The 16943-nt window shown below is 36.3% G+C and overlaps 4 protein-coding genes across 5 annotated transcripts; 2 read left to right on the top strand and 2 right to left on the bottom strand.

The window, feature by feature from the left end:
* Window positions 1–304: 304 nt before the first annotated feature.
* Window positions 305–2690, top strand: LOC105164907 (uncharacterized). The gene is made up of 3 exons (XM_011083731.3): window positions 305–580; window positions 1922–1980; window positions 2092–2690. The coding sequence occupies exons 1-3, from the start codon at window positions 476–478 to the stop codon at window positions 2426–2428; spliced, it is 501 nt and encodes a 166-aa protein (XP_011082033.1). The 5' UTR covers window positions 305–475; the 3' UTR covers window positions 2429–2690.
* A 685-nt stretch (window positions 2691–3375) lies between these two features.
* Window positions 3376–5690, top strand: LOC105164892 (uncharacterized). 2 transcript variants are annotated; one of them, XM_011083711.3, is made up of 3 exons: window positions 3376–3686; window positions 4904–4962; window positions 5034–5690. In XM_011083711.3, the coding sequence occupies exons 1-3, from the start codon at window positions 3582–3584 to the stop codon at window positions 5374–5376; spliced, it is 507 nt and encodes a 168-aa protein (XP_011082013.1). In that variant the 5' UTR covers window positions 3376–3581; the 3' UTR covers window positions 5377–5690. The 2 variants fall into 2 exon arrangements, with proteins under 2 accessions (XP_011082013.1, XP_011082021.1); XM_011083719.3 differs by having other exon boundaries at window positions 3379–3686; window positions 5052–5690.
* Window positions 5691–5925: 235 nt separating this feature from the next.
* Window positions 5926–9065, bottom strand: LOC105164884 (triphosphate tunnel metalloenzyme 3). Its single transcript, XM_011083700.3, has 2 exons — window positions 7860–9065; window positions 5926–6233 (listed from the first exon to the last, which is right to left on the bottom strand). Exon 1 carries the CDS (start codon window positions 8467–8469, stop codon window positions 7861–7863), a length of 609 nt encoding a protein of 202 aa, XP_011082002.1. The 5' UTR covers window positions 8470–9065; the 3' UTR covers window positions 5926–6233; window position 7860.
* Window positions 9066–9213: 148 nt separating this feature from the next.
* On the bottom strand, window positions 9214–15391 carry LOC105164876 (pyrophosphate-energized vacuolar membrane proton pump). The gene is made up of 8 exons (XM_011083687.3): window positions 15003–15391; window positions 11934–12508; window positions 11480–11859; window positions 11104–11190; window positions 10661–10991; window positions 10021–10431; window positions 9857–9916; window positions 9214–9764 (listed from the first exon to the last, which is right to left on the bottom strand). Exons 1-8 carry the CDS (start codon window positions 15247–15249, stop codon window positions 9561–9563), a joined length of 2295 nt encoding a protein of 764 aa, XP_011081989.1. The 5' UTR covers window positions 15250–15391; the 3' UTR covers window positions 9214–9560.
* Between the last annotated feature and the right edge of the window lie 1552 nt (window positions 15392–16943).

Raw genomic sequence — 16943 nt, 5'->3', positions numbered from 1 at the left:
TGGGAAAGGGGATATAATTTGCTTTTTGAATATTGTGTAATTGATTATATTATTTAATATATTTAAATTTAAAAAGTAAATTTAATATATTAATAATTTAAATAGACGAATAAATTTAAAGGATATAAAAAATAATAAATTACTATAAAAGTAAATATACAACTATGTTTATATAATTTAAATTTCTAGTGTTTTAATTATGAATTGAGATAACAGGCAATAAGTTTGGTTGTGTTCTTTGTACCGAAAAGTAGTATTTGGACAAAATAGCCCAAAATGAAAGGCCTAAAATACCAAAACCCTAAAATTTGTCTGTTTGGCTGTTCCCTCCCTTGCCAGCACTCTCAAACCACCTCTTTTGCTCCTTCCAAATCTCTCTCTCTCTCTCTCATTCTTGCTCTCCTCCTTCTATTTTTATTAATTTTTGCAGCTTTATTTTTGGTAAAGGGGTGAAGAACAGCCAAAAGGAAAGGTAATGGAGGTGGAGAAGCTCTGCTCTGTCAGTGCTGTTGTGCAGAGGGTTATGTGCTGTTCGATTCTCTGGGCTGCCCAGAGATCTCTTCTTTTGCTTCTTTTTCTGGTAGTTTTTGCGACCCTTTACTCCGTTCTCTGTTTGTAAATTGCTTTCTTGCTGTTCTGTGCGCAGTTTTTGAAGGTCTATGAGCAGTGCTTCGTCCATTTGTTGTAGGGTGTTTCTGTTTCAACTTTTGCTCTTGAGTTTTGCGTTTATGTCGTGCTTTCATGTTTCTTTTTCTTTTTTATTGTCAATGGGACTTGGATTCTGCGAGCATTTCTTGTGTTTTTGGTTTTATTTGTTGCGACCTTGAATTTGTGTTGTCTCTTGGTTTTTTGTTTTTCGTGCTTGCTTTTAAGATAAAAAATGAAAAATGAATTTGTGTTGTCTCTTGGTTTTTGGTTTTTCGTGCTTGCTTTTAAGATAAAAAAAAAAAAGTTGTTTTGGTTTCTTGAAGTAAGTCTGTCTTTCCTTATTTGAATGAGAACATGTAAAAATTTTCTCTTTTCAGATCTTTTCATGAGTTTAATCTTAACCTCTCTTGATGCTTTGACCAGAAACTGGAAGCAAATGAAACTAAAGTTACATATTTGCATTTTTGGTAATTAGTGTGCTTTTATCCGGGACATGTAACTCTGGCTTACTTTTTTTGCTTTTAACAGTGAGCGTTACTGTGTAGGGAGCTCTGTTAAAGTTTATGATGGCTGCATCTGCATTTTGATTGTTGGATCCCAATTAATTAATGTGTAGAATCAAGTTGAAATTATTTATATAAGATTTTGATAAATAAAAGAGATTTGTTCAAAAGTTGTAATCCATGAGAAGTTACCAACAAGTGTCTTTAACATTAAATAGGCATCGACAAGTCCAATGGAATCTTGTACTTGTTTCCCGATTCTCGGTGGTTAGCGCGTGTTCTCCACTGACATTTGCATCATAGAAAGCTCTGTGCTTCTTACTATCATAATCTTGTTGAAGTCTACTGAAATATGTTTGTAGATGCCTGAGAATGTTAAAAAGGAATCCGTTCACCAAAGAGTTATTCATCTTACTTCAAATATCTTCTACTGTTCCGCCATGAGAAGATAAACAACCAGGGGACAGATTTTTTTTTGGTTAGATCTTGTCAAAATCTGATTTAGCATTCAGACTCTGATTTCATCAAGTTGGCTAGAGAAGGATTTTTTTCTTAATTCTAGTAAAATTCAAATATAAGCATTCAGTTTCTGATCTCTACCGAATGGCGTTTAGCTGAGTTTAAAACAAGTAAAACGCAAAGACATTGATGTTATATTTCAGCTTATTGCTCTTATATTTCTCCACTTTTGAATTTATAGGAAGTTGTTCAAGCGTTACTTGTGCATGTCACTGGTTGAGTGACATAAAATTTGATTGCAATTTTTTCAGAGTGGGATGGCTCTCCCTGACATCAACGCATTTCCATCTCCTTTAGCGACAGACAAAAGGTGTGCCTAGTTTTCCTTTTGCTATGGCTTCAACTTCTTTCTGTCGATTTTTTATGTCGCAGCTTCAATAGAAGAAGAGCACGAGTGATAGAATATCCACTCCTTTTGCAGATTTCCGTTTGGCGATCTTAACAATGCTACAAAATCTGAGGAAACCAAGGATGCTAGCGATAGTGATGACAGCGAGGAAGACGATGAGGATGAGGACAACGATGTTGATGCTGACGACAATGATGAGGATGATGATTATTCTGGAGAAGGAAGTGACGGCGATGACGATGGAGATCCTGAAGATGATGTCGAGGCTAATGGTGATGGAGGCAGCGATGACGATGACGACGAGAATGATGACGACGATGAAGATGATGACGACGAGGATGACGACGATGAAGAAGAGGACGAGAGTGATGAAGAGGAAGACAAGCGACCATCAAAGAAGAAGAAGTGAACAGTGTCTTGGTTTCTTTTTCTTTTGGTTAGGAGCATGCAGATTCTACATTTTAGGGGGTCCTCCTTTGTATCCTAGACCATATTTTTTCTCCGCAGTTGCCAAGAAACATCGGCTCATGGACTGAAATTGTGTAACTGTTGGAATCTTCACTTAGTTACTAAGTTTGGCCCTGTGTCCAATTGTTGCTTGTTGTGTATTATCTTGACATTATTATTTCATTAGAGGAATTTAGGTATGATCTATGGTCTTTGCAGGCGAAGTTCATCTGTGGGATCTGTGGAAAATTCTTGTATGATATGGCATATGAAGTTGATCAAATTGGGCCAATGCCATGAAAAGTAACACATGGAATCTAGGTCTATAGTGTTAGAAACTCATCTTCTCAATCATTTTTAGTCTATTCGATTCGTCCCATGTATATGTAAATGTATAAATGTATGTATTTACTGGCACTGAAAGATTAGGTAGGAAAAACTAATCTTAGAATTGGGGTTGTAAGGCGATGTCTGTAGTAGATTTCAGTTCTTCTAAATTTTCTTTTTATATCTATTTTGAATCTTATTCACTTCTAGGCTCTAGGGTTACAAATTCACCACTTGATTCAACTATTTTGGGTGGTAGGAGGCATTTATATACAAGCATCCAGCATGCAATATTATAAAGGGTCTCATGGTATTAAATAAGAATATAAAAATTCATGCAAAATTCATGTCAAAGCTTTTTTAAAAAAAGAAAAACGTATCAATTATAGAACAAAATTTCAATTTTAATAAAAATGCATTTAGGAAAGGTTCCTTTGATTAACAATTCTTTAATATGTATTGATATATATATATATGTTTCCCAATTTTATTACCAAGATTTGAGCAATGGGGTATCATTTCATCCCCCCCCCCCCCCCTCCCTTTTTTCCCTTATAATTTTACAGAAGAATCATATTTGGACAAAATAGCCCCAAATCTAGGCCTAAAATACCAAAACCCTAAAAGTTGTTTGTTCCCTCCCTTGACAACACTCTCAAAAATCCCCCCAATTCAGCCATTCAAGAGAGACCCTTTTGCCTTCCCTCCAACCTCTCTTTCTCATCCTTGTTTTCCTCTTCTATTTTTATAAATTTGCAGCTTTCCGTAAAGGAGTAAAGAAAAGCCAAATGGAGGTCGAGAAGCTCTGCTCGGCTTGTGCTGTTGTGCAGAGGGTTACGTGCTATTCAGTTCTCTGGGCTGCCCAAAGATCTCTTCTATTGCTTCTTTTGTTGGTAATTTCTGTGACCCTCTACTCTTTTTGTCTGTTGTGAATTGATTCTGCTGTTTTTGAAGGTCTTTTTAGCAGATTTTTATTTGTTAAAGGAGTGATCTTGTTTCGAGTTTTGCTCTTCAGCTTTGCGTTTACTGTGCTTTTCGATTGGACTTGGATTCTATGAGCAATTCTCGTTTTTGGTTTTGTTTTGTTGTAACGTTGAATTTTGTTGGCTCCTGTCTCTTGTTTTTGGTACTTTTTGCTTGCCTTCAAGATAGAATTATTTTGCTTCTTGAAATAAGTTTTCTCCTTATCTGAATGAAAGTATATCAGTTTTTCTCAATCCAGAGCTTTTCCTGTTTTAACTTCAATCTATTTAGTTGCTTTAACTTCAAACTAAGTTTATATCTTCGCGATATGGGTAAGTGTGCTTTTAGTCTGCATGCATTTACAGTAGCTGGAACAGTATAACCTCTTACTAATGGTTTGGCCTAGTATTGTCATTGTCTTTTGTTACTATGAATCAGAACTTGTGTTACATGTGCAAGGTGGTCAGTTTTGGAGCTTATGGTCATTTGCTAGATAATGATTGTTAGGATCAATTAATTATGCACACAAATTTCTGTAACATAATTACATAAAGTCATCTTTATATATATATATATATATATATATATAAGGTTTTGGTAAATAATTTTTTTATCAATGGCTGCAATTCATGAGTAGTTAACAATAACTGTCTTTGGCGAACATTACTTTAAATAGATATATGATTATTGACTAGTCAAATGGAGCGTCATACTTGTTCCCAAGATTCACTTTAGTTTTGTGGGTTGTTTGCAAGTCATTTTGTTTCATGGAGGGCTCGGTGCTTCTCATTGTCGTGATCTTGTTGAAGTGTGGCAGTATACATCTATAGGTGTCTGAGAAACTTAAAAATGTATCTGTTCACTGAAGAGTGATTCATCTTACTTCAAATATCTTCTACAGTCCAGGCATTAAGGCAAATGCACAAAAGAAAGAATTTTTCTTAGTTGTAGTGAAAACCTTATTTTGCATGCATGCAGATACTAATTCAGCTGAGTTTAAAAAGTAAAGCCCTTTTGATGTCATATTCAGATTATGGCATTTATCTTTCCCTCAATTCCCACTTTATTGAATTTGTTGAAGTCTATGCACTACTCTTGATCTGGAATAGTTGAATGACATAAATTTATTTGGAATTTTCTTTTTCAGAGTGGGACTCTGCTCAGTGATGTCAATGTATTCCCATCTTCGTTAGAGACGGACAAAAGGTGTGGCTAGTTCCATCTTTTGCTATTCATTCAACTTTCCATCATTTTCTTTTCACATCGGATTTATACAGGAAGAGTACTATTTGCAGATTCCCATTTGGCGATCATAAGAAAGCCTCCGAGCCTGAAGAAAACAAAGACGCTGGTGAAAGTGATGATGGTGAGGATGATGATGAGGACGATGATGATGCTGACGACGACGATGAGGATGATGATTATTCTGGAGAAGGGAGTGATGGTGATGATGGTGGAGATTCTGATGATGAGGTTGCTGCTAATGGAGATGGAGGGAGCGATGACAACGATAATGATGACGAGGATGACGACGAAGATGATGAGGATGACGATGATGAGGACGAGGATGGTGAGAGTGATGAAGAGGAAGATAAAAGACCATCAAAGAAAAAGAAGTGAAGGGTGTCTTTATTTCTTTCTCTTTAGTCAGGGGCATGCAAATTCTACTTTATAGGGGGTCCTATTCATCTCCTAGACGATATTTTCTTGCAGTTGCCAAGAAAAATGCAAAACATGTCTGATGGACGATAATTATGCGACTCTTGGGATCTTGACTTAGTTACTCAGTTTCGACCTATGCCCAATTGTTGCTTGTGTACTATCTTAACATTATTTCGTTAGAGGATTAGTCCTAATCCGTACTTTAACTCTTGAATTGTTCTTGAACAATTAAGGATTATTCTTATGATATGGCTTTCTTGAGGTATGATAAATTCTTTGCAGCCTAAGCGCATATAGGAACTGTTAATACCATAACATTCTTGTCTAATACGATGCATGATGTGATTAAAATGGGCCACTCCCATGAAAAAGAAACTTGCTTTCTGGAACAAATGAGTTAAGTCATCTTCTGCATCATTTCGGGTCTTTGCTAATTCACTGCACCACTTATCCTGCTCCATGATATTTATAGTATATGCATAAGAAAAGGCTTAAAACTCCATGAAGTAAAAACAAGAATACCAAATTCATCATCGTTTTGTAATAACTTTTTTCACTTCATTGGAGTAATTACCACATGGTGAAGTAGCTTAAGAATTTACAAGTAAAGCATAAAAACAATATAACAAAGCTACCTACAGAAAACCAGTATCAATTAGTTCACGTTGTGTAACTGCAGCATTTCTCTTGTAGTTTCTGAAGGTGAGGAGACATTCATTGTCGACGTGGGGGCCACTCGAAAATCAATCTGAACATTGCACTGATTGGCCGCAGTAACCGGACAACCTGCCATGGTATAAACAAGCACAAGGGTCCTGCTTGGCAGTTTACATCCAAATACAAATGAAAAAGGAGATGTCATTGCCCATTTGGAACAAGGTGGAGATGCATTAAAATGTACAAGCTTATACGCATGAAAACTATTAAGGTGATATTTGCAGGTATTGCGTTGAAACAGCTAAAGTTGAGCAATATATAAGAAGCATTATGCATTAAAAAGCGGATATATTGGTAAAAACCTGAACATGGTAACATGGTTGATCAAAACAAACATCTAGCAGGGGGGGAAAAGAAAAAAAAAAGGAAAAATTATGGCGGGTCCATTTGTACACCATTACTAACATTATGAAATGAAATCCAAGTGAACACATGTAAAGACTACCAGTTATCAAATAGGACAAGAAGGAGAAAATGACAAACTGTGAAAACTCCATGCTCGAGTCCCTTCTTTCATGTAGATTCACTAGTGTTAGTATTTGCAGACAATAGCACATTTCCATTTGAAATCTTTTCCACTAAAGAAGATACAACAGACCTAGGGAAGATCACGACATTATGGAATTAAATTGAGCAGCAGGTGTTTCAGTTTTACTTTCTATAGAATGATTCATTTTCCTGTCGGGTCTAGATGAAATTAAACATCCTTGAAAGATTACAAGAACGATTGAGTGAATGACGCAGTGAGGCTACACTCTACCATTGTATGCTCGGACATGACCATTTGTCAAGTAATATATACTACTATGTCATGCTGAATAGCACATATTAGTTAAGAATCATATTCACACATGAGACTTTGACAGAACATTTGAAGAAAGCATTTTGAAGGAATATAATCTTCGAGAATATTGTTGGGGGAAAGTGACTTGTACATATTAATTTTCATATTCAGCTTCAAGAATCACTTTTCTGAAAAAACAACGAGTACAAAAGATTAAAGTCAAAGAGTTTCCAAAACTATATTTTTAGAGTTTAGCAATCTAAATATTGACATTATTATGATGGTGAAACAAGTGGGAATGGCATTCAACAAACATAATCTTAAGCTTCCCAAACACTGCCAAAATCCCAATTCTTGTTGTGGTAACAATTGATTCCTTTGAATTTGCTACATGTCCAGCTGATGAAATTAATTCTGTCCATAAGAAAGGAAAGCGATACTTCAGTGCACCAGTGATGGCTCAAACACAACAGTCTTCCTTCATAGGTGTGTCATATTACAAAGATATGATCTCAAACTATTTAGTCATAGGTGTATCGTATCAGTATGAGGCTAATTGGGTACTAGTTTATTTGAGTAATTGAACATCAGCTTTGATTTTAAAAACAGGAACAGCTGCCCACAATATAACTCTAACTTAGTTCCCACCAACCGCGGAAAGGTGCAGACTTCCTGAAGAATATGCCACCACGATATTCTTGTTTATTTACAACTTTAGTCATACATAACGCTAAAGAAAAGTAAAGAATGACTTCATGACTTCATTTGAAATGAAAAACGGCATTGAGTTTCAGCTAAATGCCAAGAGAATCATTCTCTCAATCCGCAATTGCACAGCATATACAGCACAAACGAGACATCAAACTTAGAAGCTCAGAAAAAACAATCCCGAAAAGATCAAATTCAAGAAACAGGTAAAGAGCATCGACAAGATCTTTACCTCAACCAGGCAACTTTCCAGCCCGAAATATGGCGAACTTAGATACCTCGGAATACTCATACTCGATCCCATTGCTGCTCAACAGCCCCTCAAGCAAATTCTTGGCCTCTTCCGGTTCCGAACTCTCACATTCAATCTCATAACACGTCCCAAAACTATAATGCGTCTCGTCGAGCTCCAATTTCAGCCCACTCCACTCATAAACCCCACGCACATTTCTAAAACCCCCCAAACCAACCAAACCTCTTGCGCCCACATTAAACTCCACCTTCACTCTTTTAATAATATCAGATGATTCGATGTGAAGGAGGCGCCACGGCTCGGCGGCGCAGTGGCGGCCGAAGATGGGGTCGAGGGGCTCCTCTTGCTCTTCAATGCGGCTGATTCCATCGGAGATTTGGGGTTTGGATTTTAGGGAAAGGACGCAGTGGGAGTCGAGGTCGTAGAAGCGGAGGCGGAGGACAGCGAGGTTGGAGGAGAGCTCAGCGTTGGGACCATCGAAGAAGAGGTTCTCCTGGACGTGAGTGCGGCAGTGGTGGGGGGAAAGGACGCCACAGAGGCGCTCGTGGGCTGCGGAGGATGCAAGGCGGAGCTTGACTTCTACTTCCATCGGGGGGGGTGGGTGGGGGCATCAGATAACAGTCATACGGAATGGTGGTGGAGAGAAACGGTTGGAGTTGTAATAACGGTGGCTAACCGGGTCTGGACTTTTCTTGTTGGGTGGCCCGGATCCGGATAGATACCATACTACCCCTATTTTGAGTCTTTTTGGCTTTTTTCTTTCTCATGGTTGATGTGGAGATTAGAAGGCCGAAACGCCCCTGGCCCTGGACGTGACAAAAAACACATACAAGAATGCCCACAATTTTGCTTGGGTCGGATGGATCTGAATGACATCATAGTCAGTTTGAGTGCTACCTACAATACCAACTAGGTTCAAACTCAAGGCTACAAATCATATTAATGTGACTATTTGAGTCGCATTAGATAGGACTCCTTCACTATTTCAAATAATAATTTAACTGACTTGAATATCAAAAGATTAGATTATTGCTGTGATCATGTACCCAACGCTCTCTCAATGTGATTTGTTAGTGCAGAATTTGAGACCAGAACGAACTTGAAGCTGGAATAGGTAGAGGGAATATTTTGTGGTCACCAAGGATTGTTATGTTGCCGATTGTTTTGGAGTGGGGTTTTCTTCTGCAGAGGACTTCGAGGAATTGCTGCTCAACCAAAAACCATACATAAATAGGTGGGCAAGAGACCAAAAAAAACCTAGCGCCGTAGTTCATCCCGACCATAAGTAATAGAAGTATTTCAATGGCTGCATAAATCTAATGTCTCTCATCTCTACTCCAAGTAAAAATTATGAACCCCCAAGGATCCATATTCTTCGACCAAAATTAATCCCGTTACAGAGAAAGCTAGAAAAACCGGCTGTTTGTGAAACTCATCCAAAACCATACCTAATACATTCCATCTGAAACAACTGCGACGCATATTTGCATCGCCATTACCATTAATTGTCATCATTATCAGCTTATCAAAATAAAAACATCTCACTACCTACGAGCTTGACTTCAACTTCTCATAGCAACAACGCAGAAAAAGAGCGGTGAAACAAGTACCAGAGAGTCCGAGATATGGTGTTGAAAGGAGAAGGGACCCTTTTTGCCCGACCATCTAAGTATTGATAGTTCAGAGCTTAAATAGCAGTCCACCATGAGTGGCAAAGAAGGGAGCAAAAACGAGTGACTCGACTGCCATTAGCTTGATAAGGATGTTGAGTGAAGGGCCTGATGTGTCCTTGAGAGGGTCTCCGATTGTGTCTCCAATGACAGCTGCCTTGTGTGGTTCTGATCCCTTGGGGCCGAGAGTTCTTGCATGCTCTGAAGCACCAGCCTAGAAGATGGTAGAAAGATTAGAAAAACTTCTTACTACCTTAACCAGAAAAACGGCAAACCTTCATTAATCGATTCAAACCAGGTTGTTACCTCAATGTACTTCTTAGCATTGTCCCATGCACCACCTGTGTTGGATGCAGATATTGCAATCTGTAGAATACAGAATAGCAGAAGGCAAGGGAAAAGGTCAAGAGTCATATGTGGGGCGAGATCACTACTAGGTATTAGTTTCCACAAGTTGGAAGTTGTCATACCTGGACACCAGAAACAAGAGAACCAGCAAGAACGCCAGAGAGGGTCTCAACACCAAAAAAGATCCCAACAATCAGAGGGGTGAGCATGACGAGTGCACCGGGGGGAATCATTTCCTTAATTGATGCGTCAGTGGAGATCTTCACGCATGTAGCATAATCAGGCTTGGCATGACCCTCCATGAGCCCGGGAATTGTGTTAAACTGCCTACGAACTTCCTCAACCATCTTCAAAGCTGCGCTGCCGACACTCTTCATGGTCATGGCAGAGAACCAGTATGGAAGCATTGCACCGACAATTAGACCAATGAAGACCTTAGGGGTCAAAACATCAACAGTTGAAATTGAAGCACGGCTCACAAAGGCCCCGAAAAGTGCCAATGAGACAAGTGCAGCAGATCCAATAGCAAATCCCTGAGAACAAATTCAACAGATAAAAATAAGTGTAGCATCAAATATTTGAAGATTGAACATTTACTACAACGCACTAAAATGCCTAGATAAAATATAACGGCATAATGCTGTGATAAGGTGTTACATAAACATTTAATTGCAGAGCATCAGATGAGGGAATATCTTGAGAACTTAGACCACTATGTTCTAATTATAGTATCAATGTAACAACAAAAGCATTTTATGATACCTTGCCAATAGCCGCAGTGGTATTCCCAGCAGCATCAAGGGCGTCAGTTCTCTCACGAATCCGGTGGCTCATGCCAGCCATCTCAGCTATACCTCCGGCATTATCACTGATAGGGCCATAAGCATCAATAGCCAACCCAGTAGCGATAGTGCTTAGCATCCCCAAAGCAGCTACAGCAATACCGTACATAGCAGCGAAGCTGAAACTAACAAAAATGCTGATTGCGATGGCAAAGATGGGAATTATAACTGATTTGTATCCCAAGGCAAGGCCAAATATAACATTGGTCGCAGCACCTGTCCTGCAGGAATCAGCAACATCTTGCACAGGGCTGCACACAGAAATTCCACAACCAAGCAGATAATAAGGTTTAAAATGTCATTTCAAGGAAAAATAAAAAGAGTGAGAGAGAGAGTAAAGAAAAGAAACAAATATTTTCAAACCTGTAAGCATTGCTGGTGTAATATTCAGTCACAAATCCAATGATAAGTCCAGCCCAAAGCCCAACACAAACACAGAGGAAAAGCTGCCTGTAATACAATATTGAGTGAGTTGTATTTGGATAACACACAACAACTAGTATGATGACGGTATAGTTAATGAATAGATGCCTGATACAGATTCATAAAAGCAAGAAAAAGCACAATCAGCAGAAAATATACACGCCTAAACCAAAACTCTGGACAGTTTTTTTTCATTTTTCATTTAATTACTAGTATTACTGTTATAATGCTAGTAGTACTAGCAGTAGTAAGCAATCATGTCAAGTGCACCACGGGACAGTGACACTTGCCCTTTCTGAGTGCGAGCAGTTCTTACCAGTTCTTCACAACTTTCTGAGCACCAAAATTGAAGATTGTGAAGGATGATGGCAGGGAAGTCCAGGTGACAATAGCAATTCCGACAGTCATAAGAATAGTAGAGATAATGAGCTGCTTCTTTAATGCTGGCTCAATTTCCTTGACTGCCTTTATCTCAAAAAAGTCAGTGGCAAAAAGAGTAGTGATTAAGCAAACCAGAATACCCATGGAACTAATAAGCAATGGATAGCACATTGCAGTGAAGTCATGAGTAATTCCAAAAGAGGATATTGAAGCCACAACAAGAGCAGCACATGATGACTCAGCATATGAACCAAAAAGATCTGACCCCATTCCAGCAATATCTCCAACATTATCACCAACATTGTCAGCAATCACCTGCAAAACAAAAGAATATGTCACTACAAGTTCCTCTGTAACTAGGGTGATCTCAGGGGTGGACATTGGCTTACAGCAGGATTCCTGGGGTCATCTTCAGGAATGTTCCTTTCAACCTTTCCAACAAGATCTGCACCAACATCAGCAGCCTTAGTATAAATACCACCCCCAACTCTCCCAAACAAAGCCATGGAGGATCCACCAAGACCATATCCGGTAATTGCCTCAAAAAGACCTTCCCAATCATCCCCATAGTAGAGCTTGAATAGATTGATGGCAATATACAGAACCAATAGGCCATTTGCGGCAAGGAGAAAACCCATAACTGCTCCAGATCTAAATGCAGCAATAAAAGCTTTCCCAACACCTTTCCTAGCTTCCAATGTCGTCCTTGCATTTGCATAGGTTGCAATTTTCATTCCAAGGAAACCGGAAACAACAGAGGTGAAAGCACCAAGCAAGAAGGATACTGTACTGAAGATAGCAGTTGCAAGAGCTGGCTTGCACAACTTCTCCTTATTAAAAGTGCAGGGCTGGCTCTTTGTGCTGAAACCCTCAACTGAGCCCAAGAATAAGAAGATGAGGATTGCAAAAGCAACCATAAAAATGCCCACATATTGATATTCCGTAAATAGGAAAGAAGTTGCACCTGTATGCCACAAACAATATTAGAGTCAGCTAAAATAGACTATCATGATAAACTGGAGAAAGAACACAAAACTAACCCAAAGCAACTGTAAACAATTACCTCTCCACACCGTTAAACAAAATGCTTGCTATCAATAAACAATAGGAATCCAGAAAATGTAAATTATACATGAGACCAAATTATTAGCATCAAAACTTTCATTTCTACCTTATGCGAGCGACCGTAAAAGAAAATTGAGCAACACAAAATAACAGCTTTCAAGCATCTACAGAACTATTTCACCATCAAGTTCTGTTGATCCAATGTTTTTAAAATTGGATCAATAGTCCAACTGGTAAGCCAAGTATGTTAGTGGACTGGTTGGACAACTTCCAAAATTTGGTTGATTACGAGTCTACGACTATGTGATATTTATAGACATACAATACATTGCATGTACATCCATATAAATATATATATAATACAACTATTCACGTAAATATAACATAAAAAATTAGTTTCAAAGGTGAATCAATTAACATGTAAAATAATGAGTTTGAGGTGCAACATTCAGAAACTCAATAACTCAACAAGAGAAAAAGATTGCAGTACACACCGAAACTCAACAAACAAAAGAAAAGCGAACAATAGCAACTTCATTTACTTCTTAGCTTTTCTAAGTTGGAATCAGAAGAGGTAGTGAAAAAAGAGAATGCTTCACTTTTTCTTTCTTCATCTTTGAGAAGGAAAAAGCAGGTCAAATCAGTATACAAATTTTAACTTTTTTGTACTCCAACTCTTATATTAGATTTAGAATTGATCTCCCGACTCTTCTGCTATAACTGGACCTCATACAATTTAGTGTTCCATATCTATACACACATATGAAATATAGTATCATATTCAAGACTAATATAAAACTTTAAATAATAAGCTTCATGCACTCGTACTAAAATCCCACAGGAAAAGATATGGGAATATTAAAACACAGCCAATATCTCCAATGGCAAGCACTGAAAACACAAAGCCATGTCAATTGGTCATATCTTCGCCAAAAATATTTAAAATTCCAAAAGAAATTGATAAAATACCATATTTAAAAAGTTCTCAAAAAAAGTAGGCAAAACTATGTTCTCTAAACGCAGTTTTAACATTAAACGCAGTTCTTTAAAAAATTGAAAAAAACTTAGTTTACAAACAGAGTTCTTTAAAAATTTAAAGAAAATATTTAAGGATAACCACATTTCTATAAAAATTTAAAAAAATAAAAGGAAAAACATGTAATATTATAGAACAGAGGTTCCTTAAAAAATATTTTTTGAAAAGAAAATAATAATTTTAAAGAACCATGGTTAGTGTATGCGGTTCTTTGGATTTTTTATCCAATCAAACAAAATATTTAATTGGGACAATCTTTTTTTTAAAACTTTTAAATTATGGTACTTTATAAAAAATATTTTTGCCTTTTTAAATAATTTTTGCCTATATCTTCTAGAAAAACAATATATTGACGAGGAAGCTGCAGAACAAAACCATCGACGTCACACAGGCCACAGCATTAGTGCCTCACGTGCTCCATACATGCACTGACATAAAATATTCATATAAGAGACAGAGAAACCACCTCCCCCAGTTATTCCTCCGAGGATAAGCTGCATGTCAGTAAAATATTACTATAATCTTCCCAAGATCTTGGTAACTATAACAAGATTTAATTAAACAAAAGAGAGAGATAACAAAAGTTTATATCTGACTACACCAATCCTCGGTGCCAGCTCCTATATGCCATTACTAGACTAAACCAGAATGCACCAACCTTACAAATATGAATGCGAAACCCTAAACCTCGCCGCCAAGACATCGAACAGCCCAAAAAATATCAGACGGATTTTCGAAAGAGGTTGACAAACATATAAGAAAATTTACATAAGAATATTATGGCTTTACGTTAATATCGGGAACGTAGTAAAAGGTAAAATGAACAGGGCAAAACACCTTATTCCCTTGACACCTCAAAAGCCCATCTAATCTTTCCATCCAACTTTCGAGCTCGACCAGAAGAAACTTCCGTTAAAGAGAAAGTACGAAATACAAGTAATTACTCTACTAGCTTCAATAATAATTCTACAACAGGACTTAAATGATAACTAGTTGAAGTTCAGTTTAAATATAGGGGGCACAGTCTTATACATCAAATAAACTAAAACCGAAAACAGAAAAACTTTAGGTTCAGCTAATTCCTCAATAACTCGTTCTCTGTAAATCAGATGACAGCTTAAAAACACCCGGCACTAATTTGGAAATTCATTACGTTAAAAAATTTTAAAAACTTTCCTCCCCGACTTTTAAGATATCAACTCTCAACAGCCCAAAAAGGAGCTCAAATCAACAAGCACGTGAGCGGAGATGCGTAAACGTAGTTCCATACAGAAATATCCACACACACAGAACAAACATAAATTAAGTGAAAAATTAGATCTGGCCAAATTATATAGAGATCTGGAACGGTTCTGACCCTCAGAAATAGCGCTCTGGATCTCGGCGCACTTAACGACGACGCCGTGATCGTTGATGCCGTCCTCCTCCTCAATCAAGTAGTCACTGTAGCCATTCTTCCCATTTTTAGCAGCCGACTCCCCGCCGCGCTCCGGCGAGAGCTTCACGCGCGAAACAAGGAACCACTGGACGAGCGAGAACACGATGCCGATGACAGCGCATACCGGAATCACGATTTCCGTCCCCAGATCTGGAAGCAACGCCATTCTCACTCCCCACCTACCCCGCCGGAATACACCGAACGAAGAAACAACAAATATATAGAGAAAATGAAAAGGAGGTGAGACAGAGAGAGTGAGCAGAGGAGAAAGGAAGAACAGAGTGACGAATTTGAGGAGGTTTGGGCACTGTGGGTGTGAGCCTATTTATAACGTAATAAAATCAGCTTTTTTTCTTTTTTTTTTTTGAACACAAAAACCAGCTATTTTATGTAAGGGATAGTTACATCGTATGAGATTTGATGCATTATGTAAAAATAGTTTGAGCTTGAAAAATTTTATTTAGTATTTTTAAAATTTATTAAATTTATTTATATTAATAAAAAATTAAATTTATATTTAATTTTAATTAATTTATTTGTAAATTAAATAATTCAATAATTAAAAAATCTTTATATATTTTCACACCTTAACACATATGAAGAAATATATCTTCATCATTGTAAAAGTAGTCTAGTTACAAAAAAAATTATATGACTTGTAATAAATCAATAATAAATTATTCAAATATAAATATTAATCTTTATTTAATTTTTTCTATTATTATAAACAAATTTAATAAATTTTGAGTAATAAATTAATTAAAATAAAATATTAAATATTAAATATAATTTTTAAAAAATATTTACATATAATTACACTCATTTTCAGAAAAGGAAAGTGTAATTTTCAGTTTATATAATAAAGAGGGTAATATTAGCATGGAAGAAAGTCCACCTTAACTAGACAACTACATTCTGCCCAAGTCAAAGATTGGGGGTTTATGTATGCTACACATTTAAATGAACAGGCATAATTATAATAATTTTGAATATTAATTTATATTTTATAATTCTATTTTTATTTTTAATTAAAAAATTAAAAATTTAAAATAAATTATGAAATTCTAGAGTTAGTGGATGTTGATAACAGTGGACAACCTAACGGTAAAAAAATAAAAATAATGAAACATCCAAACGGGGCCTTATGCTCTTTTACACTTTAATAGTTTTATTTTTTTTCTTTTTCTTTTACTTTATAAAAAAAACATACATCTTATCCAATGTAAAGAATTGGTATTTCTTTCTTTTTAAAATTTTATATAATTACATAATAAAAAAAGAATATTAGTATTTTATTTTATTAAATAATGAAGTGCAAAAGAAAGGTAAGTTGTTGATAGTACATTGCAAATGATGCTTTCATATCATTAAATGCTACTTTAAAGTTAATTGAAGTTCAAAGTTGTCTCAAGATATTAATTTAGACTATATATTTTAAATTTCTAAATAAAATAAAATATTTAATTGCGACAAGCTTTAGAATTATTCAAATGCTTCGAATACATATTTTAAAACAGAAGTTAATATCTTATAAACTCCAAAAGAATCTTATAAAATATTTTTAAATAAACTTAACTACACGCCTTTTAAAATTAATTCATTTAATGTAATTATTTCACTTAAAAATATAAATATTCTGTGCTTACTTTTCTTATTCTTGTAATCTAATTTCTCTGCTGGTTGTAACAACGATTAAAAGTAAAATTATCCAGAATTTTACAATACAAAGAAAAATACTAAGAAAAGGTCATATTAATTGGTGTATGGTTGTCATCACACCTAATTAAAAAGTCACCAAGTAAATTCTCAATATTCATACCTAATAATATTAATTAATATTAAATAATTGGGATCAACCTC

The sequence above is a fragment of the Sesamum indicum genome, linkage group LG1, assembly GCF_026168435.1.
Source record: "Sesamum indicum cultivar Baizhima isolate 11 linkage group LG1, ASM2616843v1, whole genome shotgun sequence".
Classification (NCBI taxonomy): Eukaryota; Viridiplantae; Streptophyta; class Magnoliopsida; order Lamiales; family Pedaliaceae; genus Sesamum; species Sesamum indicum.
Note: the sequence above shows the minus strand (reverse complement) of the source record. Positions and strands in the feature narration are given on the sequence as shown.